Source organism: Parambassis ranga, chromosome 9, assembly GCF_900634625.1.
Source record: "Parambassis ranga chromosome 9, fParRan2.1, whole genome shotgun sequence".
NCBI classification, from domain to species: Eukaryota; Metazoa; Chordata; class Actinopteri; family Ambassidae; genus Parambassis; species Parambassis ranga.
Genome location: NC_041030.1, coordinates 23,294,809 through 23,320,388, shown reverse-complemented (window position 1 = coordinate 23,320,388; position 25,580 = coordinate 23,294,809). Strand labels below are relative to the sequence as shown.

General features: G+C 49.2%; 4 protein-coding genes across 5 annotated transcripts; all 4 read right to left on the bottom strand.

Moving 5' to 3' along the window:
- Positions 1-3,326: 3,326 nt before the first annotated feature.
- Positions 3,327-6,350, bottom strand: srp19 (signal recognition particle 19). Its single transcript, XM_028415237.1, has 5 exons — positions 5,992-6,350; positions 5,630-5,705; positions 4,048-4,119; positions 3,871-3,979; positions 3,327-3,791 (listed from the first exon to the last, which is right to left on the bottom strand). The coding sequence occupies exons 1-5, from the start codon at positions 6,027-6,029 to the stop codon at positions 3,661-3,663; spliced, it is 426 nt and encodes a 141-aa protein (XP_028271038.1). The 5' UTR covers positions 6,030-6,350; the 3' UTR covers positions 3,327-3,660.
- A 518-nt stretch (positions 6,351-6,868) lies between these two features.
- LOC114441257 (phosphatidylinositol 3-kinase regulatory subunit alpha-like) lies at positions 6,869-16,573 on the bottom strand. Of its 2 annotated transcripts, none has more exons than XM_028414070.1 (17): positions 16,505-16,573; positions 15,130-15,600; positions 14,889-15,018; positions 13,237-13,329; positions 13,046-13,117; positions 12,840-12,956; positions 12,549-12,747; positions 12,315-12,397; positions 10,332-10,437; positions 10,152-10,250; positions 9,895-10,075; positions 9,682-9,807; positions 9,440-9,582; positions 9,040-9,216; positions 8,886-8,960; positions 8,445-8,615; positions 6,869-8,237 (listed from the first exon to the last, which is right to left on the bottom strand). In XM_028414070.1, the coding sequence occupies exons 2-17, from the start codon at positions 15,319-15,321 to the stop codon at positions 8,048-8,050; spliced, it is 2,154 nt and encodes a 717-aa protein (XP_028269871.1). In that variant the 5' UTR covers positions 15,322-15,600; positions 16,505-16,573; the 3' UTR covers positions 6,869-8,047. The 2 variants fall into 2 exon arrangements, with proteins under 2 accessions (XP_028269871.1, XP_028269870.1); XM_028414069.1 differs by having other exon boundaries at positions 16,384-16,567.
- A 588-nt stretch (positions 16,574-17,161) lies between these two features.
- Positions 17,162-19,277, bottom strand: shld3 (shieldin complex subunit 3). Its single transcript, XM_028414456.1, has 3 exons — positions 19,196-19,277; positions 18,256-18,887; positions 17,162-17,683 (listed from the first exon to the last, which is right to left on the bottom strand). The coding sequence occupies exons 2-3, from the start codon at positions 18,823-18,825 to the stop codon at positions 17,480-17,482; spliced, it is 774 nt and encodes a 257-aa protein (XP_028270257.1). The 5' UTR covers positions 18,826-18,887; positions 19,196-19,277; the 3' UTR covers positions 17,162-17,479.
- Positions 19,278-19,883: 606 nt separating this feature from the next.
- Positions 19,884-25,138, bottom strand: LOC114441028 (serine/threonine-protein phosphatase 2A catalytic subunit beta isoform-like). The gene is made up of 8 exons (XM_028413765.1): positions 24,697-25,138; positions 23,499-23,537; positions 22,371-22,541; positions 21,727-21,900; positions 21,534-21,623; positions 21,204-21,365; positions 20,851-20,969; positions 19,884-20,252 (listed from the first exon to the last, which is right to left on the bottom strand). Exons 1-8 carry the CDS (start codon positions 24,796-24,798, stop codon positions 20,180-20,182), a joined length of 930 nt encoding a protein of 309 aa, XP_028269566.1. The 5' UTR covers positions 24,799-25,138; the 3' UTR covers positions 19,884-20,179.
- Positions 25,139-25,580: the final 442 nt, after the last annotated feature.

The following is a 25,580-nucleotide window of genomic DNA, read 5'->3' as shown; positions in this document are numbered from 1 at the left end:
GAGACCGTGGACACATCGGGGCCTCTGTTACGCACAGTTACAAACATCTTTGGGTCCCGTTATAACGATGTGATCATTGGAAACGGAGAAAAGAACATGATCGATGGGGGAGGAGGGCGGGATCTTCTGAGAGGTGGTGAAGGAGAAGACATGTACGTAGTAAGAAAAGAGTCTTCAGTGATGATTGAAAATTACTCCACAGACAATGAAACTGACATGGCCATAATAGAAGCAGACCTTCATGCTTTCAACGTCAGGGTAGAAGGTGATGATGTTCACCTGGAAGCTCTCCTTAATGGTACAGCCATCCGTGTGACCTTAGTGAAGTGGTTCAGGTCAGCAGCTGACAGACATTTGGTGGTGGTCACAAAGGATCTGGTCACGTTCGCAATCTCTGATAACAAGACCGACTGCCAGCAGAGCAAGACACTCACCAAGTGCATAAGAAGCCACAGCATCGACTACAGCAGCTCCCAGTCTGCCCTGAAGGTGGACCTGCAGGAGGACGAGGCGTTAGGCGGCGTGACCGAGGTCCGCGGGTCACAGTTTGATGATGTCATTAAAGGAAACAAAGAACACAACGTGTTCATCCCCGGAAAGGGGCAGGACTTCATAGAAGGCAGAGGAGGAGAAGACTGGTACATCATCACACCAGGACAAGGGACAAAAACCATCAATAACCAATCACCAGACCTGGCCTTGGACCTTCTCTTCCTGAAAGAACAATATAAACATATAACATGTTCTTGTGAGGGACAGAACATCGTCATGTCGGTGCAGGGCAGCCGAACAGTCATCCTTCAGAACTGGTTCTCTTCAGAGAAGCATCAGCACCTGCAGGTCCAGACCAGTGATGGGGTAACAGCCGCTCTGACAGCCAACACCAGCAGCTGTGACGAGGCTGTAATGCTCCCAATAACCATTGATTACAGAAACCAGGAACCTGAACCGCTCCGAACAGCAGGACTATCCGGCTGTTACCGCTACAGGGGCAGGTATTCAGAGGAAACCTTCTGTGGGCTCAGAGGCAAAGTGATGAAGATGGATGCAGCTCCTTCAGTCAAAGACATGTACGGCTCCAAAGGTTACGACATCATGGTGGGGAACAGCAACGAGAACCTGCTCGATCCGAACACCGGGGGTGCCCTGATGGCAGGAGGAGAAGGAAAAGACACTTACGTAATCAAGCGTGGATACGGAAGGAGCTTATTGATCGATAACTTTGCAGAAGATCAGAGTATTGATACTGTGCTGGTTGACATGGATTTCCTCGATGGCAGCCAGGTCATGTTGGACTCTTCATACACAGAAGGTCTGAATGTCACCATAAAGACCAAAAAGGAGGATTTACAACTCAGTCTGCTCGGCTTCAAAAAAGGGTCAGAACATCAGCACCTCGAGCTTCAGAGCTCTGATGGAGTCCGTTTTAAACTGAAACCGCTGAACTCAAGTGGAGATGTCCTGCTCTTCCAGACTGAAGCTTTCAAAGTGACTCTGCAACAATCCCAGCAGGTGGACTGCCGTCTGGACTTCAGCTCAGTCAGAAATCTGTCCAAGGTCCAGACAGTGCAGGGCTGCCCCTCCCAGTCCAACGACATACTGGGCAACAGCCAGGACAACGCCCTGTTTGGTGGGTGGAAGGATGACACTTTGGATGGAGGTGAGGGAGATGACACGCTAATAGGAGGAAGTGGAGATGACCTCCTGATTGGTGGGCTGGGCGACGACACCCTTTATGGTGAGGACGGAGACGACACCCTGATGGGAAACTCAGGCTGGGACGTCTTCATTCCTGGACCAGGTGCTGATCTGGTGGATGGAGGTCAAGGCAGAGACACTGTTGTGTACCGCGGCGATCATGAGAAGGGTAAAGGTGTCTATGTGAACCTGCTGACTGGACAAGGCCGCTATGCCGACGCTGAGGGGGACGTGCTGAAGGACGTGGAAACTGTGATCGGCACCATCTACTCTGACGTCTTGGTGTCTGGATATGAAAGTTCTCTTCTCAAAGGGTCAGACGGCAACGACATCTTGGTGTCCACTGGTGGAGACTACCTGGTGGGGGGTGACGGAAATGACATCTATATGGTAGTTTTCCTCCAGGGTACAGTTGCCATTGACAACTGTGCCAAGGACAACAGCACAGACATCTTGTACTTGGGTTCTGGGTCAAAACTGGCATTTGACTGCAAATTTGATTCAGAGAGAGTGATACTGAGCTTTTTCGGGCCGGACCAAGAGGCGATCAGGGTTTCCCTGGAAGGCTGGATCAGTGACGGAAACAGGTGTGGACATCTGAAGCTGGTTTTCAGAGACATTGAGGTGTCAATGGACAAACTGCTGCAGGAGTGTCAGTCACAACAACCGGAGGAGTCTGTGCTCATCAGCCATCAGCTGACGCACATGCCTGGTCCCTGTCAACAGTTTGTTCACGTCACGGATCTGTGGAACGAGGTTTGTGAGGCGAAAAGTGAAAGATGCAAAAAAGGATGATACGAGATGAAGAACCGCCAGCGAAGGTGCAGATGAAACAGAAGTTCTGCACTCAGAGGAGGCATCAGAGCTTTAAAGAGGAAACGGCCAGTTCCACTCACAGCTTAGATTTTATGTATTGATGATTTAAAGATTGATGATGTTCGTACGGCCTTCACATCGGCAGACTGATCTCCCGTCTGTGCTGAGGAACAAACGATGGTCGTCAGTAACACTGTTTAGATTCAGCTCTTTCTGTTCTATCAATGTATTCCTAATTAAACACTGTCAAAATAAAAGCATGGCAATCATTGACTCACCGTTGTGACTAAAACACTCAATGAGAAAAAACTAACAACTGTGAAGAACACAGATCAATGCTGCGGTGCGTTCAGGGTCTGCGCCATTCACTGGAAAACGTAACCTTTGTGACCAGGTCCAGTCATAATACATGTGGGTAATTTCAATTCCAGATGCACAGCTGTGACACCAACACACTTAGTAACACAGAGATGATCATTCACAGCTCAGCTCAGAGTAACTTGATAATAATCCAAGAATAATCTCAGGATTTCTGAGATTAAAGTAGCAATTCTGTCAGAATAAAACCTCAGAGACTCTGACATTAAAGTCACTGCCTGCCACTGGCTGGACCACGTGACCCCCCTGAATCTGACCCGCCTCCTGGTGTGGCCATGATCGGTAGGCCAGCATGTGTGCAGTCCTAGCAGCTCGTGGTCCTGGAACAACTTGTGTGGCTGAGAGACATTAAACAGCGACATCTAGTGGCGAACCGCACCACCGCAAATGACTTGAAATATGTGAATAGTAAATAAATTCAAGTGGTCTGACGGTTTACATCAAAGTATCAGTTTTTAATCAGAACGTTTCAGAAATCAGGACAAAAAATCTGCATCATTACAGCTGAAGGCTCCATGGAGGAGACACGCTGCTGAGAAGGTGGCCGTCTGAGGAGTCTCTCCATCTGACCAACAGCTCAACAGGCACAACATCAACCATTTATTCATCTTCAGATGTGGAGGAAGGTGGAGAAACACCTCCTGTGTCTTCACACCTTCCTCCTCCACAGAGTCCACACATGGACAAATCTGCAGAAGAAACACAAAACTCAGCGTTCACCTAAACGAGAAATGAGCACAAATAAAACAAAGAACTGCCGCTTCCTGTTCATTTCTTCTTCTTCTTGTTCTTCTTCCCTCCCTCTCCCTGCTGAGAGCTGCTGTCGCCGCCGCCGCTCTTCTGAGTGCGAGTCTTTAGTTTGGGGATCATCTCGGCCACGTAAACCATCACGTCTTTACCTGAGGACAGGATCAATCAATCAATCAACAAACCTCACACACACTCAGACAGAGCTCTGTGTGTGTGTGAGTGTCTTACGTGAGGAGAACTTCTCCTGACAGAGGCTGCCGTCAGTCTGCTTCATCTGAACTCTGACCCGGCCTCTGAACTGGACGTCCCTGTTCCACTCCCTGGGGTGCATTTTGTTCTGGAAAACACACACACGATGATGTCATTATGTGAGATGGTGTGTCTGTGTGTGTCCTCAGGCTGTACCTCCATGTAGACGTTCATCCCAGCTGCTGTCAGGACGTCTCTGATCTCGCCGCATGATGGATTCTCCACCGCCTGCAGACAGAACCACAGCTGCTGCGTCACTTCCTGATCAATCTGTCAGATTATCTGTTTTATCGGATAATCTGCGATGAAACCCGCTCTGACCCTCAGGTCTTCATCACTCATTCACACGTCAGGTTTTTCATGATCGATCACTCGGTCAATAAAAACATCAGAGATTAAATGAGTCCTTAAAACACTGAAAAAAACATGTATAATCTCAGATTAGCTTCATCTCATGAACCAAACGGAGGCGTTCTGTTCACACACAAAGAGGACTGAACAAAACCAGCTCCTCGAAGTGATGAGGACCAAAAGCTCATCTCCGCTGAATGCGGACTGCTGTGTCCAACATGTCCTGTGAGGACAGTCCAGACTGTGAGACACGTGAGACACGTCTTCAAAGCTCATTAAAAACTCAGTCACCTCAAAATGGAGAGATGTGGAAAAACAGTTTGGAGAATACCCAACACAGAGCATTAGAGGAGACGAGGAAATATACAAGGTGACCAAAACCAAAGGAATCCAACCACGACGTTCACACTAAAATTATTTAACGTAATAAAAAAATACAAGATTCAAAAAGACATCAGGTCAACTTTAAACCAGCTAGATATGACAAAGGATTTAAGCATCGGATAACCAAGGGGACGACAGTGTGGTGTGTACTGGTGAAAGGTGGACAGCTGGAGAGTTCTCAAAACATTAAAGACAGATATGATTTGGATAAACATGACTTCTATAGATACCTACAACTGAGGGATTACTATATGAAAGAGACCAGGATGACGGTGTGATCCAAAGTTAGAACTGTATCTGGATTATATAACAATTGATATCAAATAAACACTAAACTAATACATAAAAGAAAAATGGGAATCAGAATCTGGATCATACTGGTCATATCGTCTCATAATCTGTGTTTACTCTCTCTCTCTCTCTCAAGTGTTTTCTTGCCACAGTGCTCTTAGGGGGGTTCCTGTGAAGCGCTTTGAGACAATGTCTGATTGTAATATGCGCTATATAAATAAAACTGAATTGAATTGAATCAGAAAATACATCACACATCCACCGGGTGATGGATCTGGAGGGAAGTTCTTGGAAGAACCTGCGGTCAAAAGCAAACAGTTGGAGGTTGTGGAGTACTGAATGCTGATCGTTCACATATTTTTTGGAACTGTGACGTCATAAGACGGTTTGGATAATGGTTTGTGATATGTTACTGAAGATCCCTAAAAAGGCAAAGGAAGACACCCCCACACAGGATCCATGGACACACATTGTAGAGGAAACAAGGACACATCGGCTGCAGGAAGCTCAAAGAGACGGAGGAGGTGGACGATGTTTACGACCGAGCAGCGACGATACTGAGTATAAAAAATGGAATATGGATGGACTGTCCAGAAGGGAACCCCCATGTGTTCATGTTTGTTTTTGAGTTGAATTGTATTCATTTAGGTTTCACATCTGTATAAGTGAAAAACAACTTTAATAAAAATTTAAGTGGGGAAAACTCCGTCACCTTCTCCACGGGGATCCTGCGTCCCTCAGCCAGCGTCTTCTTACTGTTGATGTAGACCGGATAGAGACAGATGAACCTGAAACACACACACACACGTTTAAATCCACGTCATGGTAAAGGACCACCGTCCTACGGAGAGCGCGACAGGCCAAACCTCAGATAAACGCGATTTGAATGTTCGTCATGATTTGTGGGAATAAAGTTGATAAATGTGACATAATACCACATAAACTGGAAAAGGCGAAGACACTCTGTGAGCAGCAAAACAACACAACAGCACTTTTAAAGAGAGTTCGCTGAGCGGCTCACACTGCTAGCTTTAGCTTAGCTAGGCTAACGGGCTAGCGTGTAGAAGAACTCACCTCTCTTTGTCAGCGGGGTTTTCAGTCAGATGAGCCATCGCCGTGGACAGTCCCGGTCCGGGTACAGAGGACAGAGACGCGGTCTGAGAACTCGGGCTGTCTGAATCGGTCTTTATATCATTCCGCTGGACACACGCCGAGTGTAAGCCGAGCAGCCATATGCCTGCTGCACACTGACAACCAGCGGTGCGCCTGATTTAATGCACCGAGCCGCCCTGCAGTGAGGGCGGAGGGGCGGAGCCGGGTGTTCGAAGGTTTATCGATACAGTTTGAACGGCTCATATTACAGTGTATTGGTTCGAATACATGAACACAATAAAACTAATGAATAAAAGTATATTTAAACACGCTTTATGTAAACCCCGCCACGGCGCTCGGCTCAGGCGCGTATGTCTGAACTCAGATGACGTCAGTGACAGGTTTTGGCCGCCAGGGAGCAGCGCTCTGGAGAAGCTACTCACCACGACTGTTCTTCCGGTCACTTTACGGCAGTTAGCCGAAGCTAACCGACGCTTTTGCATGAAATAACCCGATCCACGTCGAGCTCAGCTAATGCTAATGCTAACAGCAGCGACGCTTCGTCAGCGTTCATGTGGATTTCTACACAGACCCTGGCGGACGTGCGTGTAGCTACAGCCTGTGACCACCGGGGGGCGGTGCAGCCACACACACACACACAGCACCAATATGAAGACACACTTCCGGTAAAGGAGTTAATAAAATAAAAGCTTCTGTCTTGTAGGTTTTAATGTGATTCTATGTTGTAAACATGCCCACAGTAAACAGTAGGAACATATTTGTACTTCTTTACTCTTAAGTCACATGTTGCGGGTTTGAGGTTTGAGATTCCCTCTGAACCGGGTTCACAGAGCCAGCAGACAGTCTGAAGATTCTTTATTGTTCCAGAGAATCAATAACAGGAGGAAGGACGACGTCTGACAGAAAACAGAGGACACACACACACACACACACGGACACACACACACACACACACAGACACACACACACTCCTGAGGTTTACAGTAAAGCATTACATTTTATAACGACAAAATTATTCAGTAAGAATAATACAGCTGGAATGAGAGAAGCTTCCTCAGACTGCTGCTGTCAGACTGAACCCTGCTGGAGTCCTGTCCACCCGTCACAGCCCAGTACTGATTAATGATCAATAAGTGAATAGAAATGAGCCGTATTTGCAGCTCCGCTGAGAATCTGGACATGAAGACGCAAACGGGATTAAAACGACGAGAATCTGCTTTTTTCCCTTAATGATGAAAACACTTCAGGTCTGAGAAGAAACCATGAAACACACACAGATCACATCACCAGCAGCACAGTGAGGGAGATGATGGCGGTCAGTGCCTTCGCCTCTATTGGGCAACGTCTCGTCTTCGTCGTCACCACTTTGGTTTTAAGTTTAAAGTGTTGGTCAGAGTCGGCCGCTCCAGATGAGACAAACACAGAAACTTCCGGTCAGCGAGGGCTGTTACCAGGCCGTCTCCATGACAACAGGTGATACTTTACGCGTCCTGTACCTGGATTCTCTGGAAAAAAGCCACAAAACGAAAAAAAAAAAATGGAATGCAAGTGAAAGCCTTGGGCCTAGTTCTGGTCTAGCACGTGTCCCCTGCTGAGCTCCTGTCCGCTGAAGTCCCCCGACCGCTCGGCAAAAACAAACGTAAAACAGACCCTGAACGGGCCGGGCTAGTGCGGGTCAGTCCGTCTGCCCTCATTAAAGTCACAGTGTTTACAACAAACGTCTCTTCATCATCCTCATCATCACCATGCGGGTGGAGCGGCGTCTCTGATCAGCAGGTCAGTGAAGTGGTCAGAGGAGGGGTCAGCTGAGCTCGGACCCGACCTGCTGACAGTCAGTACCTTCTGTCTCTAAACGTCTTGACTGACAGACACACACACACACACACACACATGAGCCTGCAGCAGTGTCCTTCAGGGGTGGATGAGGGTGTGGTTGTTATTCAGAGGGTGGAGACGTGATGTCAGGCGTGCTCAGAGGGAAGCCTGTGAGGAGGGCGGCGTGCTGGTCGGCGGCGGGTCACCGCCTCTGCTGGCTGTAGACGGGGAAAGCCAGCGTGACGTTGAGCGAGTCGTTGTGTTGGACCAGCGAGGTGTGCTGGTAGTGCAGCACCAGCTCCTTCAGGGAGCCGTACAGGTTGTAGGGCTCTGCAAACCCGTAACCGGTGCTGGTCTTGTTGATGACGCAGTGCTTCACCTCTCCGTCCACCCTGAGACGCAGAGACAGACAGGACAGAAGTTAGACCAGGCCGAAGACAGAGCTTAACAAAAGAGACAAACTCGAAGACACAACAGGCAGAAAGACCAGCCAACCACTCCGCATGTTGGTCATGTGACCGCTGGTCCTGGTTGTTCTGAGGACTCAGCTGAGTGGACTGGCTGATCTCTGAGGTGGATGAAAGGGTGGAGGCTCTTACACTACGGAGCAGGCGTAGCAGCCCGGTTTGCTGCTGTCTCGGACCAGGAAGGTGCCGTCCCTCTTCCCGCGGAGCAGCGACTCGGCCTGGCTGCGGTTGATGTTTCCCAGACGCCACAGGCGCTCGTCATGATGAGGAAGGTCCTCCTCATCATCCACCATGCTGTACTCACTGAGGGAGACACACACTCAGTGAACACAGTGTACACACACAGCAGACACACACACACACACAGCGGGCGGACACACACACACACACACACACACACACACACACACACACAGCGGGCGGACACACACACACACACAGCGGACACACACACACACACACACACAGCGGACACACACACACACACACACACACACAGCAGACACACACAGCAGACACACAAACACAGACACACACAGCGGCCCTGTGCTGCTGTTCAGGTTTCGGACTTACTCCTCCGTGGTTTCGTTCTTCAGGCCGAGCCACTCGTTCAGCTTCCTCTGTCGAACTCCCTTCTGAGTCAGCCACCTGAAAAACACACACAGCTGGATTCAGACTGAGAGGCTGCATCTCAGTGTGTGTGTGTGTGTGTGTGCATGAGACATACATGAGGTACTGGTCCCTGGTCTTGCGGAGCTGGATCAGGTCTGGTTTGATGCTGTTCATCTTCTTGTCGATCTCTCTGTAGTCGGCGGCCTGCTTCTTCAGATCCACCTCCAGGTGGCGCTTACTGTCCACGATCTCGCTGATCCGAGACTTCAGCTTGTCATAGTTCTCCATGATCCTTCAGGGACACAAACGGGAAGTTCTGATGAACAGAACCTAAACCCACAGCTCAGCCTGGACCCGTTTCTGTCTGCGGCCTCACAGACAGAGGTCTGCTCAGAAAGCACCTTATCGGTCTTCCTTTAGGCTCTGGTGCCATGGCAACCAGGCCTCCTTTATATATATATATATATGTGTGTGTTTTTAGGACCTCTGTCACTGTTGCCATGGTGACAGCCTACCTCTGGATCTCCTTGTCGTTGCCCTCCCGGCGGAACTTCTCGATGTACTCTTTGCTGAAGCGCTCCTGAGTCTGACACTGCTCCTCGAAGATCTTGATGGTCTCATTGAACGCCTCGATGGCCGTCCTCTTCATCTGGATCTCCTGAAGGACGAGGAGGAGGAGGAGGCAGAAGGAAGGTCTTAGTAAAGTTCCGTTTTACTGGCTGCGCTTGATGCAGCAGCTCAGGCAGTCTGAGCGTACCTGTGACGTTCTCGTGTACTCCTCGTACAGCCGGTCGTACTCCCGGTTCTTCTCCTGATACTGCAGGTGATACTCGTGCAGCTTCTTCCCCACCGCTTCAATACTGTCCTCCTTCACTACCTGGTCCTGAACAACAACACAACGACACAACGACACGTCCCGTCAGACAGGCCGAGCAGTGAGCTGCGCTGACCGTCAGACAGTGTGACGCACCTGCTGGTGTTTGGAGACCGGGTACAGCAGCTTCACATCCAGCTTGGGGTTGTACTGGGCCAGAGACTCGTGTCTGTAATGGTTGATGAGCTCCACCACCGAGCTGAAGGTTAGCGGGTCGGAGAAGCCGTACTTCCCCTCCCGATGGAAGATCTTTATCAGCTTGTTGTTGCCTCCTTTCCTGTGGACAGAAAAACACACGGGGAGTTGGCAGATGATCCCGATGGTCCTTGAACGCATCGTGCCGAGCAGCTCACCTCAGCGTCAGAGTGTAATCTCCGTGCATCTTTGTGGAGGCGTCGCGGACCAGAAATGTACCGTCGGCCGTGTCTCTCAGCTTCTCGTTCACTTCCTCCCTACACACATACAAACACACACATCAGCCAAAAGCAGCGCCACATCGGTCTGTTCTGTGAAGCCCGAGGTGCGTGTGTTACCTGGAAATGTCTCCCCAGTACCACTCTGCATCCTGTAGAGCCATGCTGTTGTTAAAACTGGTGGAAGGAGCTGGAGTCGAAGGCTTCACGGGTTTAGGAGGCAAAGCTGAAAGAAACAGAGAAAAGTGAGGAACGGTTCCAGCGTGCAGGAGGAGGAGGAAGATTCTCCTGGGATCACATGTCAGGGAGGTTTTATCAGGGCAAGCACGGCTGCAGGAGACAGGATGCAGCCGCCGCTCTGCACCCTGACAGCCAGCAAAGGTTCTTCACAGCTCCGCGGTCTGTGAAGCTTCACTCGGCTTCCTGGTGTGTGCGCTGCTCTAAAACCACAGAGAATCAAACAATGCCCCAAACTCTAACTCTGCCACCAGAGGCTCCAACATGGCGGCCGCCGCAGCCTTCACCCATGTCACTTTCCTACTTTAGGTGGCTGCTCTGTTACTTTAAAAACTGCAGATAAAGTATTTTTATTTCTGAAAATAAAAAATAAAAAAGAACATTTGCATCCTTTGTTCTGAGCTCTTCTCTGTGCCCACGATCCCGCTGAGTCTGCACTGAGCCGAGTTTTCGTTACACCTGAAACCTCTGGAAAGCTGAAATGGGACCACCATAAAATGGATCAGTGCCTTGTGACGGCCATCTTGTCAGGTGCCGGCCCCCCCAGGCTCAGGTCTGAGCTCCTACCTGGGCTCTGCATGTTAATGTAGCAGAGGATCTTCTCTCGGCCCCTCGCCGTCTCGGGTTCGGCTCTGCCTCCGTCCTCCATGTTGGACTCTAAACCTCCACGTGATGGCTCGCAGGTGGAACCAAAGACAGACCCGTCTTTTCTGGATCTCATGTTCTGCTGCCTTCAGCACCGTGCTCCCATCTTGCTCAGAATAACTGACGTCACCTCAGAGGAAAGGCTCCACGCTACATCCTCCTCTCTACTCCTCCACTGTCTTCCAGTTTCTATGACACAGCTCCACCGCAGTGCTGCCTGAGATCTGCAGAACAGCCCGCGGTGCTGCCGGCTCTGCTCCCCTGCAGCCCTCTCACGTCGCCTCCTGGGCTGAGACGGAGACGTCTGCAGCCGCCCTCACCGCTAAGACATTTAAAACGACGCAACTTTCTCTCCGTCCCTCTCAGCCTCTCGATTCAAAGCTCCAGAGAGCAGCTTGGAGATGTGTGACATCACTGCTGCCCCCAGCCAATCCTGTGATGGCAGTGATATCACCAAGGCAACACCCCCTCCCCTCCCCTCCCTTCCTGTGCTGCATCCTTCACTCTGTGGATGATGTCATGGTTTCAGTCCTGCCTCGCAGCCACGGACGACTGACGGAGCTGCTCAATGATCCATTACTGCACATGTGCAAATATGTCCACAGAACGAACGGAGAGAATCCACATGCTGAACACATCTCTTCATATTTTTGCAGCCTTTGACTGGACACAGATCCGTCATACTATTACTGTCATTTTAAAAAAAGCATGTTGCAGCTGCTCCAGCACAACAAGTCTTATAAAGTCACATTTTGGTGGTGAGTAGGTGAGTGAACCGGACCTGTCAGAACCACCGTGGAGGAGGTGGACAAAGTGACTCCAAGAACCACAATGTTACCGTTCTCACCATCATGTTTCCTATTGAACGTCCCCGATTGATAAACGTCTGACACTTAACCCTTTCAACTGAGTAACAGCTGAGCCTTGTGACAGTGACACACATCGAGTGTGATGCTGCTTCACCGACATTAGAGGAACTGAGAATAACCCAGGAAAGGGTGCCGAGAGATCAGCTGCAGATCAGACAGAGACGCTCTGAGTGTTGGTCATGTGACTGCTGCTCACATGTGACTGCATCATGGCGTCCTGCTGGGTGCTGAGGAGGGCAGGATGTTTGAAGCTCAGGTCAGGGTGGAACTAACTATGCAAGGACAAAATGTCTGCATCCACAAGCAGGTGTGTGTGTGTGTGAGAGGGAGAGAGAGAGAGAGAGAGCATTACCTGGTGCAGCCTGGTTCATGTTGAGCTCACTAGTTATCAGAACCTCCAGGACCTGAACCAGGGGGTCCAAACTAGTCTCAGACCTGGACACAGACACAAAAATCGCTGTAACTTTGTGAAATCTTCCTTTAAAAGTTGCTGGACTGTTTTTTCAGTCCATTTAAATTTTCTCTAATGTCACAGTGTGGAGCAAAACATTCATTATATGTTACTAGGGGAGGTGGTCTCACTGACCCTGCAGTCTGCCTGAACAGCAGAGGGCTGAAGCTCTCAGCCAGGATCCGGGGGCTCAGCTGGTTCCTGGAGCTGTGCAGACAGAGCCGGGCCAGATGTCGGACCACGCTGAGCAGGGTCAGGCCATACTGGGCGGGGCACGCTGCGGAGCTGGCGACCCCTCGCAGCAGCTGGGCGCAATCCTCCGAGTCTCTGACCTCTGCATACACAGAAAGAACAAGAGAACTGTGAGCAGACCAGGAAGGGCTTTCAGCATGGTCAGAGCACGGATCAAGGCAGGAGGCTCCTGACCCTGCACTGTGTGGATCATCTCAGCCTGCAGAGAGGGGGGCAGGACAGGACCAGGGAGCTCTTGCAGAAACCGGACAACCCCATCGCATAGGGATGGCACCTCCAGGGGGTCCAGGTCTGAAAGCAAACACGCCTCAGTTAGAGTTGAAGTGCCCTCAGAGTGAAGCCTCTGATAGCTGCTGATGCCTGACAGCAGGACTCCTCACCAGCATCAGCCAGCTGCCGCGTGTCCAGGCTTCCTCCACTGAGGCTGCGATACACACCGACACTGTCCAGACCTGCAGCAACAACACATGAGCACATTAGCTGTGCTGGAAGCACACACAGACACGCACAGACACACACGCAGCATGTTCAGACAGCTGTCAGTCAGCAGCTATGCAGGTGTGTTTGGTACCTTTGGTCTCTATGGCCTCCATCAGTCTGCTGAGGAGGGGAGGGGCAGTGTCCGGAGGTCCGAACTGCTCTGGGAGGTCTGGCAACATGAATCCTTTAAAAACACACACACACACACACAATCAACACAAACATGTAGATCCAAGTCCAGTCATCACACAACTCCAGAATGCACCGCACATACACAGCTGACCTCACACACAACACAGCTTTTATTCTGAAAGGGTGAACGCAGCAGGAAGCAGAGTAGCTCTGTGAAACTCCAGGGCTCAGACTCCAGGGCTCAGACTCCAGGGCTCAGACCTCAGACTTTAAGCCCATGCGGAAGCATCAGAACTTGTAGTGCAGGCTGCAGCCACTGGGGGCAGGCTCCAGCAGTGAGTCATTTCCCATAGACTCCCATGTTAAAACTTCACAGCAGAAATGAACATGTTTACAGCCTGGGTCAAAAAACCATTCTGGGGGGGGGGGGGGTTTGGGTTATTATATTCGGTTTAAAATTACTCATAATTATGGGCGTTGTCGCTTTGAGTGACAGGCGGTTGCCGGATCACAGCGCGAGTTTCCTGCTTCCACGATCGTCCGCCCCCCTAAACTTCGCTCGTGCCCCCCTCTTTGGAGTTTTAGTTTTTCCTGTAATAACACTAAGCTCCCCAAACATCAGCAGAGTGTTGATGTTAAACCTGTTTAATGATAGATCCACATCATTTACATCCAACACACACAGTCCACACCCTGGTGCTGTTCCATCTCTGTGCAGTAAGAGGCATCACAGCAGTGTGTGCTATAAGCTAATGCTTAACAGACTCTTTCCAGATGCCTTCTTAATATGGCAGCAATACAGATCACTGCTGACACATCAGGAAGCAGCCACCGGAGAAACCGTTTCACAGAAACATCGCCTGCACACAACAGTGTGCTACACGTCTCTGCTGACTACCAGCGTTTACCACAACACAACACAGCGCTCACATTTCCTGAGGGTGAGATCTGTTCAGTCAGCACAGTCCTGACTACAAACCAGCTGTGTGTGTGTTCAAACCTTCAAAGTAGACTCAGCCTGTTTTACAGTTCAGGTGTGTGTGTGTGTGTGTGTGTGTGTGTGTGTGTGTGTCATAGCCCAAAGCTGCTGTGAGGAAGCAGCTGAAGGAAACCGGAGTGTGTGTGAGTCACACTGAGCAGGGTTTCAGCTGAAATCGTTTTCAGAGCGAGAGACTCACAAATGGACACAAAGACAGTGATTACTGACAAACAAACCACACACACACACAGACACACACAGACACACACAGAGACATCAGTCTGATGATGGTGCAGATCTGATCTGATAAAGTCACAGAGGAAGTGACTTCGAGCTAAAGATGGAGGTGTTTCCGTCTGTTACCACACTGAAGCAAGAAGCTGATCAATATCAGATCAAACACAGTGAATATTGTTTATATGTGGGGTGGAGCGGAGGAAACGCCTCAGATGAAGCACAGAGCTGATCTCACAGGTTCCAGGAGACAAACAATCTGAACCAGACATGTTATTTTTACATGTTTCATACTGAACTGAGAGCGTAAAGCCTGGCAGCAGCACACGACGACGACTGGAACCTCTGTAGGTACAGTGAAACACATACTGCAGGGGCCCAGATGTAGTTTTGCTCACCCTCAGACTCAGAGTCGGTCCTGACTGACGCTGCCGATGGTGGTCTGGGTGGGCGGGGCTTTGGCGTGGGTGGTGACATCCTCTTCCTGCCCACGAACTCCACGTATGTCCCTGGGAAGTCACCTTTTTCCTGTTGTCCACAGAGGAAGAGCCAGAGGCAGCGACGGTGAAATGAAAGTAGACAAACAAACACCACACACCTGCCCGGATACACAAGAGACCCACCGGACCAGACTCTTACCTGTGTCGTCTCATTGAAGCCCGGCAGCCAGCCGATCTCCGACGGTCTTTCTTCGGCTCCGCTGCTGCAGCCGAGTGCCAGCAGCGCTCCTTTGCTGACCAGCAGCATGTCTCCAACACGCAGGTCAATGTCCTCCTCCCTCTCTTTCTTGTAGTCGTACAGCGCTCGGTACTGAAAGCCCTCCGAGCTCATCCTGACATCTAACAAGTATGGCTTCACAACAACTAAAAAACTAATTACAAATATAAAAATAGGGTTTATCTTTATCCTGAGTGGATCTAATGTGGAGAATCGAGGTGAAGTAATGAGAGCCTGTCCAGCTGTCTGTGGGTCTCCCCTGTCTCCATGTCTGCTAGGGTCCTGTCATCCCTCCAGGCCGAGCCGCAGCCGCTCGATCAAAGCATCCTCGCCGTTCATGAACAGGAGCCTCAGCAAAGGTAGCGGCCTCATCTGGGGAGGCGGCGGATCAACCTGAGGGACAGGAGGACGTCACGATCAGGGACAAGGAAGCAGCAGACAGCGATGACATCAACGTTCAGTGTTCTCTGGTTTTAATGAGCTCTTTTTATTTAAGTGCTCAAAGAAAGGACTTCCTGCCTCTGCTTCGTGCAGGGTTTCCCCCAGGAAGCTGCTCAGGTGATGAGCCGCCCAGATTTCTGAGCCAAAACAAAACCCTCACACATCAACCACGTCCAATTAAATCTCTATTTGACTTGTGCAAGGACACCACCACAGGGACACGGCTCCTCTGAAGGGTGCTCCTTCCTCATACTTAATAAATCAATGGTTTAATCAGACCATCTACACACATATAACGCATTTTAATACATCTGCACCTATTCTGAGGGTATAAACTGTAACACAATCCATCAACACACGATCCAAGACCCTGGAGTTACACATAATGAAAGCAAAGTGAACGTACACACTGTCAGAGTGGAATCCTGTCAAACAAATCATTACATATTATTGTTTAGACAGATATTTACATGCCAAACACAGGAAGGACAGGAAGAAGACAGGCAGGACAACGGAACGTCGTGAGGGACTTTCCGACTCGGAGCAGGAGTTGGACCTTTATCCGCACCAGAATCTCTACAGTGGACCTTTAAACCGAGTCTGTCAGATGTTGTGATTCAGTGTCATAAAAGCTCAGATACGAGCCCCTGCCTCCGACCAGGAAACGGGAAACGACGATGCATGCCAGCGCTAGCTTAGCCGACTAGCTTAGCTGTCGCGCAAGTGTCTCCTCACCTCTCGTTTAATGTTTCATCGACCGAAGCTTCCGGTTGCGCAAACAGCGGGCGTCAGTACTGAGCAGCGAGCACGGTACCCGTCCACACATGCTCCGAACCCGCCCGGTCCAGTTATTTACCGAGTATTCCTCCGCTGAAGGGACTCGTGCTCAGACCGACTGGGTTTCAGCTGCGAGATTAGAGTCAAGTGCGCATGAGCCGAAGCGTTTCCGGCAGACTGTCAAAATAAAACGTACTTCTGTCGTTACAGCGCTTATATTTTATGTCCAGCTGTCATTGACAGCTCGGTTTATTCTCGGTCCTATGTTATGGAGCGAGCAGCTGATGTCCCATCGGAAGAACGCGTTTGTATTTAAACATTTGTATTTTAACAATTTCTTATTTTTTAATTTAACGATTTCAAAATAAAATCCCAAGGTTTGCTACTGCGACCAAATAATGTTCTTTTTAGATTTAACACATCATCTGTAGAGACAGGGTGTTCTAGTAACTAGGCCAAGAACACAGATCTCAGAAAGCAGCAGGACAGGAGGCAGGGCAGTGACGTCACATCCGGTAACCTACATTTTAATGCAGAGCGCAGCGCCGTCAGACAAGGGACCATAGCAACAAAGAGTGTGTGTGAGAGAGAGATGGGGGATGTACTGTATTCATGCTGTCCTCATTCATCCTGCTCTTACACAAGCATCAGCCTTTGAACGGTGTGTGTGTGTGTGTGTGTGTCATGTGACTGTCCCTCCCGCTTTCAGGAACAAAGTGCACATCATATGCATGGCTGTACACCGACCCGACTTTTATTAAAAGAAACCTTTACTTACAGACATCAGATCGTTCTTAAATACAAACAGCAGACACGTCAGAGGGCCCTGCCCCTCAGCTCAGTTCATGAATATTAAATTATTATAAAACATGGACCAGGAACAGCACAATGCTCATTTAAAAACAGGTTTGTACATTGTGTGTTTGTGCTGATGTTGTTAAAACACTCTCTGCTGATCCAGCCACCTTATTCCAGAGAAAAGTAATGATGATAGAACCAGCTGAAAGTGTGAGCGTGCAGCGGGAGCTCCTCACGTTGTGTTTCCAGCTGGACTCTACATGCTGAAGATGTTTCCCAGCCTGTGCACAGACAGGCTGATCCTCCCCGACAGCTGCAGCTCCTCCTTCAGGACACGGCCCACCTGCTCACAGTACAGCACATCACAGAACACCCAGATCTCCGCCCGCTCCCGCTGGATGTTGGCATTGCAAGTCGGCAGCCTGGAGCTCTGGACGGACCGGCTCAGGGTACGCCACACCTGGAGGGAGGAGGACCGACGGGTGAGGAGGACGAAAGAAAAAACAATTCCATAATAATCAGCTGATTACTGGTTCCAGACTGCAGTGAGAGGGTGGTGGGAGGCTGCTCAGAGGAGCTGAGCAGAGTGGAAAACCAACAGAGGATGGAGAGCAGATAAAGATCCACAGAAACATAAACAGCTCTGTCAGTGTTTACGGTACAGGACACAAGACGCACGGAACTGCTGAGATTAAATCTGTTCGCATCACTGCAGGTGGGCAGTGTTTGCATCAGTCTAAAGGTCACTGTGACCTACTGAAATGATCTCACGTGTACCAGACACGTCAGACTGAGGTGTGATGAAGATTCTCAGTCATACAGGTCGTTTTCATTCAGAGGGTTAAAGTGAGGCATCACTTCAGCCCTTCAGACCTGCAGACCGAGGAAGGTCTGGTCTGGGAGTGAAGCGTTTTTCAGACATTCAAGATTCATTAAAGAAAGTTTCATGTCAGCCAGAAGCATCTTTCACGTCCTCTAACAGTCACAGCATTTCACTCAGAGCCACACGCAGACCCTGAGGAGTCGTCTCACCTGTTCCATGTCCCTCGCCACCCCACAGTTCTGCTCACTTATCACCCACTTGGCCCTCTGACGCAGGTGGAGCCTGTGGATGGACACCACGTCATCAAACTGTGTGGACGGTGACTGGGAGCTTTGTAGCAGAACTCCTCTCTGTGTGAAGACGCTCCAGGACCGCTTGACTGCTGAGACATCCCTGTCCTCCTGTGGCCGTTTTTCAGCTGTGGGTCTGCGGCTCTCTCTCACCGGGAGGACCTGGTCTGGAGTTTCTGAGACAAAGACCGGATCTTTGTTTTTTTGTGGGGTTTCAGGAGCGATCTCTGCACACGAAGGAGGTTTTGTCACTGCTGCCAGCTGTTGCTGGGTGTTAGAACCCGGCAGCTCATCTGAAGACAGGATGACAGGTGCTGGTTTAGCGGGTCTGATGGGCAGCCGGCGCTCTGTGGCAGACCCGGGGAACCAGGGAGTGAACACCGGCGGGGTCCGACAGGGAAACGGCTCCAGAAGCTTCTCTGTCCTCTCCAACAGAGAGCTGGTCACATCTGCCGATCCAGGCTTATAGTGCAGAACCACATCCTCCATACAGACACTCAGAGATCAGAGGACCGACAGCACCACCCTCAGGCTCCTCCTCATGGCGCCCCCTGTGGACATGTTTGATGATTATTACACACAGAACCTGCAGGCTCCACACAGACTCAGTGACAACAACCCGGCAGAAGTATCAGGCCTGAGGACAGGTACCTGTCCCCTCACGCTCACTAAAGGCCTGCGGCTCAGACACACAGGAGCACAGGAGCTAATGTTTTTAGCCTGTTAGCCCACGGCTGTTTGCCGCCGTTCGATTAACGGACTTTTCCAGTTGAACCGTGTTAAGTCCTCCAGAGACCCAGTAGAAGACACAACACAACAAACACACAACGAAGCAACGTTTATGAGCAGAAACACGAACCTCGTCATGAACCCGCTGAGGTCCTCCATGAAACGGCACCAAGCTAACAGCCAGGAGCCAACATGGCGGCTCTGTGTGCGCGTCCCGGAAACTCTCGCGATACTTGGTGGAGGCTGGACTCAAAAACACGTTTGATGCGTTTCTATGGCTGAAAACCTGCTCCCATCAGGACTGCATACAAAGAACCAGGACATGACAACGTTTGAATTATTAATTAATAACATTCACGATTAAATTTGGGTTCTATTGGTCAAATAAAGCTTTTTAAATGTCTGACACGTCACAGTGAAGGTTTCAGTAAGTGGAGGCTGGAAAACAATGTTTTTAAAAGCCTGAATCTGCACTGAAGAAAAGACAGACTCGTCCCACAGTTTGTCAATAGGACATTTTATTTTATATGTCTGTTGTCTTTATTCAAATTACAGTAATATACTTGCTGAGATGACCACTGGCTGCAGCCTGGACAGCTAGAACTGACAGCTGTACTACATGAAGCAAACTTTTCCTTCTTTTTTTAAACTCAACTTGCAACAGAAAAAAAAGCACATATGCCATGAGATGTGTGGTGTGGTGGCGATGGTTCAGGTAGGTAGGGTTATAGTGCTAGTCTTAAAAAAATCAACAGAAACAGAAAAAGAAGCTTGCGCGTTGTACATGTCTTAAAAGGATCAGAATATGGCACATTTGGTCCACGTTGGTAGTTTTATTATCTCGTTTCAAACATGTAATAAACAAAAATAAAAAGAAAACAGAACATAGGTGTACGTGTTGTTTATCCCCAGAAGCACAGCATTAATGACAGCATATTGAAAACACCACTGTAGAAGGGGCCGCTCTTAAGTTTCTCTATTTTTGTTAAAATCTTGGATTCAGCCAATCGTTTTATCTCCCTGGTACAGTATTATTGTTATCGTCTTCTTTTCATCCAAAATGAGGGGTGGAGGTGGGGAGGAGGGCTGGGTGGGCAGGGATGGCTTCGGACATTCACAGGAAGTAGTCAGGAGTGCGTCTGGTCACATGGGGCTCGCCGCGGCGAGGGGCGGGGTCAAACTGAAGGCTGTGGAGGCAGAGAAAGGTTAGTGGTGACTTCAGTGTTTGGGAGTAACCCAACCAGGCTGGCTGTGAAGAAAGCCTGGAGGTTTCACTGCTTCCTGTCTATCAATCATCGGGCTGTTTGGGGGGGACGCCTGAAAACTTTCACCATCAGGTAGAGGTCTGACAAATTCTATCTGTAGGAACATCAGCCCAATGATCAGAGGTGTGATGCACTTCCACAGGAAGTGTTCTTTTTTTATTAACTTCTGCGACACAGGGAGGACCTAACTGTGTGTAAATTCATATCACAACAACATCCGACAGTCCTGCTCTCTGGAATAAGTTGTTCATGGATGTGTGTGGATTCATGGAACACAAACAAAGTGTAAGTAAGCAGCAGCCTGCCTTATCTTTTATGTAAAGGTTTAGCCTGATGGATCTGACCGATCCCCGGCCTGGATATCAGATGGAGTCCTGCCTCTTCCAGAGAATCTACAGGTCTTTCCAAATATAAACGTCCCGTTTGATGACAGCAGAAGAAGGCTATGTGGCACCGAGTACACTCCAGAGTGCCCCGGTCCAAATGAAACACGTTAAAACAAAGTGCAGCATCTACTTACAAAGAGTATTTCAGAGTGTCGTCCAGTTCCATGATGGCTGCCTGGTTTCCACAGCGGTAGCAGTAGTTTGGAGCACTGAAGATGGTCACCACGTTCTTGTCGTGGCCCCAGTTGTAGCCCTGGAGGTACAGAGACATCAGAACCACATGAGTCACCGGATCTTTACAGAACAGGCTGCTTCCACAGAGGCTGAATGTGGTTCAGGGAGGGATGAGCGCTCCCCTTCAACTCTAAAACACTGTGTTGCTATGGAGACATGAGGATCTTCAGGATCCTTCAGTCAGGGTGTTCACTGTGTGCCGATTGTGAGGAAAATACATGTGCATCACGTTCAGGATGTGAGTCCGTTTTACCTCCATGACCAGCTGATGGGCACGAGACACCAGGGTGAGGCCGTTGGCATGGTTGAAGGTTTCAGAGATGTCCTGTCCGAAGGTGTAGCCGGCACCTCGGGGGGAGATACCCCACCCACCGCGATCATCGGGGTCCGACCACAGCAGGTCACACATTGGGCCCTGAGGGGGCGGAGACAGACACTCATTAACATTTGTCAGGGTTTCCTTCACTGATCCAACCTCGGTGCATGTCCTGTCTGCATCCTGCATGATCACATGTTAGCCACTGGTCTTTAAATCCACTGAAATCTAAACCAACAACCTCCACACAGGGCAGACGGTGTGTACCTCATGTGGGACTTCTTGCAGGCGGTCCAGAGCTCGTATGTGATCCAGAGTGTCTATGGAAGGAGACAAACCTCCATGGAGACAGAAGATCTGGAACAAACACAAGAACAAACCGGGTAAGTTGTCCTGAACACTGAAAGCAGCCCCATGTCACAGACATCTGGAGTGAAGACGACAGTGGCGTCCCTCCTACCTGTCCGTCGACCAGCGCGGTGAGTGGCAGGTAGTCAAACAGGTCTGTGAAGTACTTCCAGACGTTGGCGTTGCCGTACTTCCTCAGGCACTCGTCGTAGAAGCCGTAGACCTGCGTGATCTGCCGCGACTCATGGTTCCCTCGCAGGATGGTGATTCGCTCCTGGAAACGGACCTGAAGAACACAACCACACATGATTACATCCACTGGACGAGCCTTCAGCTCACCGTGGGACAGAACTCTTAAGGTAATACATTTCCATACAGTCAGCTGTACCTGCTGTGCCCTGTAGGAGTCTCTCAGCTGGCATTATTTCACCAGCTGCCACCATTCTAACAAGCAGAGTATGTGCATGTTCTTATAGTTTTACTGTTTAAAGGTCAGATAGAAGCAGCTTCATCAACCCCACACCCCCATGATCTTAGCTACACCACTGTGATCGGAGCATTCTCATGACTCTTCATGTGTTACGCCACTGTGGTAAACCACAAAGTGCATGTTTCCACTGTCCTCCGTCCCTGTAAAGCACTCCCCCAACTGCATCCAGCTGCTCTCAGCACCCTGAAAGCATCATCTCCAGGCTGTGCATCCTTGAGTCTCCACGCTGCACGCAGTAACAAAGTTATGAAGAGCCAGTGATTTACCTTTAATGTGACGAGCAGCGTGACCGTCTCCACGGAGTAGTAGCCTCTGTCCACATAGTCTCCCATAAACAGGTAGTTGGTGTCAGGAGACTTTCCTCCGATCTTAAACAGCTCCATCAGGTCGTGGAACTGACCGTGGACATCGCCACACACCGTCACCGGGCATCGCACCTGCAGGACAACCCCCAACGTTACAGGCTGATACTCATGAAAAATCCTTAAACACTGGAACAGAGGTCACAACACATTTCCCCAGAGAAGGAGGTTTATAGTGTTGCTCTGATCTGCGGAGGTTAACAGTAAAAAGTTACCAATGTGCTGAATGTACACTCTGAGCAAACACCATAACAGACCTGGAACCAAACACTTCACAGGCGGCGTCCTCGGGGGTTACCACTTCCTCATGAAGGGGAAGAACAGTACCAGGACCAAACCTGACCCCCAGCGTGGAGCCTACTGTGCATGAACAGCCCAGTGCAGGCGACATTATCTGCTCTTTCAACACCAACATGATAAAGAGGGTTCTTCCAAACCTTATTGACCGATTCTGGTTAGAAACACTGAGGTGATTAATAAGAAGTGTGTGTGTGTGTGTGAGCCCACGCCTCAGCTGAGACAGTTTGCAGTACAAACAAGGTGTGATTTTGTTCTGACTGCAGAGGATCCATTACATTCTGCTCCAACACGCCACGGGGAACAACACTGAACAACAGTATGAATGTTTTCTAAACCGCCACACCGACATCCTGGATGAAGCAGGACAGGCGTCCACACACAAACCAACAAATGTGCTTTGAACAGCTCCTACTCTGACCCGCAGCACAAACCTTCAGGCAGCTGCTGCGTTATTTGATTTCTGAAGCTTTTCTGTTAAATCAATGAAGGAGAAGAAGAAACACATTGTTTAAAGTATGGGCCATAAACAGGGCGGGCGCCGCCTGTTTGGCTGACGGGGATTTCATGTGGTTGATTAATCAGCTTAAATTCTTTTTCAGGTGATTTTGCCTTTCGTTTTACTTCCCCGTTGTATTTTCAGCCTCTCTTTTACTCCAGGATCTGACAGCAGTGTCAACCTGCAGCTCTGAAATCAGCTGTGGTGCTGAGAAAGACCATGATAGGAAGTCTCACCTCCTGAACGTTGGACTCCTTGGTCAGAATCTCCTTGGCCTGTGGACGACAAAAACACATTTTTAGACACATCTGACACCCAAATGTTCACAGACAGAAGCTCAAATTAAACAGAACTGCAGGGTTTTGAGAGCCACAACATCATCATGAACAGACATGTGCTACAGGGCTCCTACATGTCCTGACACATTGTGCTGGATGGTTCAGGTAATCAAACCATTAAGTCAATGGAATATAATGATCCATACAGAGCCTTAAAATGACTTCTTCACAATCATATCTCAAACATACTCATTTTACATCACACATCACAGAGCATCCTCAGCAGAATGGAAGACGACCACCAAAATGATGCATCTTCACTAATAAAACCTGGAGCAGCCGAACCAACCACTAACACACACCAGTCCGTCTGCGCCCAGTGTTTAGACGGGGGTGAACCTCATGGTTCTGAGCAGGCCTGCAGGTCTGACCTGCTCATTAAAAGACTCTTCACCAAACGAGTCACTGAACAGATCCAGGTTTAGATCTCAGGGAGCCAAATTTATCCCTTCAAACCGGGACAGGCACAGCTTCAGTCTGTTCTGATGACGAGTGTTAGGATGGAAAATAAAACACACAAAACTAAACAAAAAACACATTTTTAACGATGCAACGAACCTGGAGTGACGTCTACAGTCAGGGCTGACAAGTTTATGCAATAAACGGTTGATCGATAACAACTGGGCGCGGTGTGAGTCACAGCACGTATCATGTTAATAATAACTATTCACCAGGAACATGGACCGAGCCGGGACCGGACCAAACGGTCCAATCCTGATCTGTGCGCAAAAAACGCAGTAAGGTCAATTAATGAGTACAAAAGTGGGCTCCGTCTATTTGCTGACTGGGGTGTAGTAAATGCGAATTTTTGGCCTGTATGTCCTAAAACGACGTTTGTCAAATAACCGTTGTGATTCTGACCGATGTGGGATGACGCACCTCATTAAAATATTAGCTCTGGGAATGGATTCAATCATTACAGTGTCGTAAAAACATCGACAAACCCCAGATGACTGGCCGGAAAAAAAATGGGGCAAAACAGGCTTGTCGTTGATTCGTTCCAGGAATTAGCCGGAGCCGCTTTCGCACCCCAGGCCACATTGAAGCGGAGGCCGACTGGGTCAGAGGAGCTCCCGGGTTGGTGTTAGCCACTTACCTTCTCGCAGAGAGTCCTGACTTGGTTTTCCGTTAGCTGCTTACACTCATTTAGCTGTTCGATCCATTGGTCTAGTTCTTTAGTAAAAGATTTTTCTTCCATGACAGCTGCGGTAGCTTGCTAAGCTAGCTGTGTTAGCTACCTGAAAAAACAAACTGGCCTGTGTCTCAAAGCTAGCTGCGTTAGCCTTTAGCTCGTCGTATTGTTAACCCGATCTAGTCCCGCCAAACCGGTTGGAAAATCAACGATAAGACCTAAAATGAACGAGTCGCTCAGTCAACTTCTATCATGATAATTGACCGATGTTAAGTTACCGACGTTAAAAACCAGTTTATGTTGAACGGGGGAGTCAAAAAGGTCGAAAGTCCCCGATGCGGCAGACCGTAGCGGCAGAAGGCAGCGGCGTCGCAGCGGCTAGCCGATTTGCTAAAAGAGCTAGCTACAATAACATCCGGGAATTTCAGCTGCGCATAGACTCTGCGCAGCAGTGACGCCGTGTGGCCAGATTGTGAACTTCAATGTAATTTACCCCCTGATGGTGGTTAACGTTAGAAATAGTCTGACATAAATATATACACACGTTTTAAACATTCGTCTACTTTTTCTTCAAATATAATACAATATAAAATATATATTTATTTGTAGTATATCTGTATAATATTTTTATTATATTTCTTCAAATATAATACAATATTTTTATTTCATCTGTGTCATATTATTTCCAACAGTCAGTCAGGCTCTCAGGGATGTTTGTGTATTTCATGGTTTTCCTCATTAATGTTTGTATGAACTGTTATGAACGTGATAACTGGAGTCATAACTTTAATGACTTTCAGTCGCAGACGTCTGATGGTGTTACATCAAACCGAGGAAGTGAAATCATT

Coding starts and splice junctions, on each gene's coding strand:
- shld3 (XM_028414456.1), bottom strand. CDS start 18,825: ATGGAGGATGTGGTTCTGCACTATAAGCCTGGATCGGCAGATGTGACC. Junction 17,684..18,255: donor TGGCGAGGGACATGGAACAG/GTGAGACGACTC, acceptor TCCTCCCTCCAG/GTGTGGCGTACCCTGAGCCG.
- LOC114441028 (XM_028413765.1), bottom strand. CDS start 24,798: ATGGAAGAAAAATCTTTTACTAAAGAACTAGACCAATGGATCGAACAG. Junction 21,901..22,370: donor CGCTGCTCGTCACATTAAAG/GTAAATCACTGG, acceptor TGTGTTCTTCAG/GTCCGTTTCCAGGAGCGAAT. Junction 20,253..20,850: donor GACACTCTGAAATACTCTTT/GTAAGTAGATGC, acceptor CTGCCTCCACAG/CCTTCAGTTTGACCCCGCCC.
- srp19 (XM_028415237.1), bottom strand. CDS start 6,029: ATGGCTCATCTGACTGAAAACCCCGCTGACAAAGAGAG. Junction 5,706..5,991: donor AACCCCGCTGACAAAGAGAG/GTGAGTTCTTCT, acceptor TGTGTGTTTCAG/GTTCATCTGTCTCTATCCGG. Junction 4,120..5,629: donor GCAGGATCCCCGTGGAGAAG/GTGACGGAGTTT, acceptor TTCTGTCTGCAG/GCGGTGGAGAATCCATCATG.
- LOC114441257 (XM_028414070.1), bottom strand. CDS start 15,321: ATGAGCTCGGAGGGCTTTCAGTACCGAGCGCTGTACGACTACAAGAAA. Junction 13,330..14,888: donor GACCGACTCTGAGTCTGAGG/GTGAGCAAAACT, acceptor GTGTTTTTAAAG/GATTCATGTTGCCAGACCTC. Junction 8,238..8,444: donor TGCTACGCCTGCTCCGTAGT/GTAAGAGCCTCC, acceptor TCTGCGTCTCAG/GGTGGACGGAGAGGTGAAGC.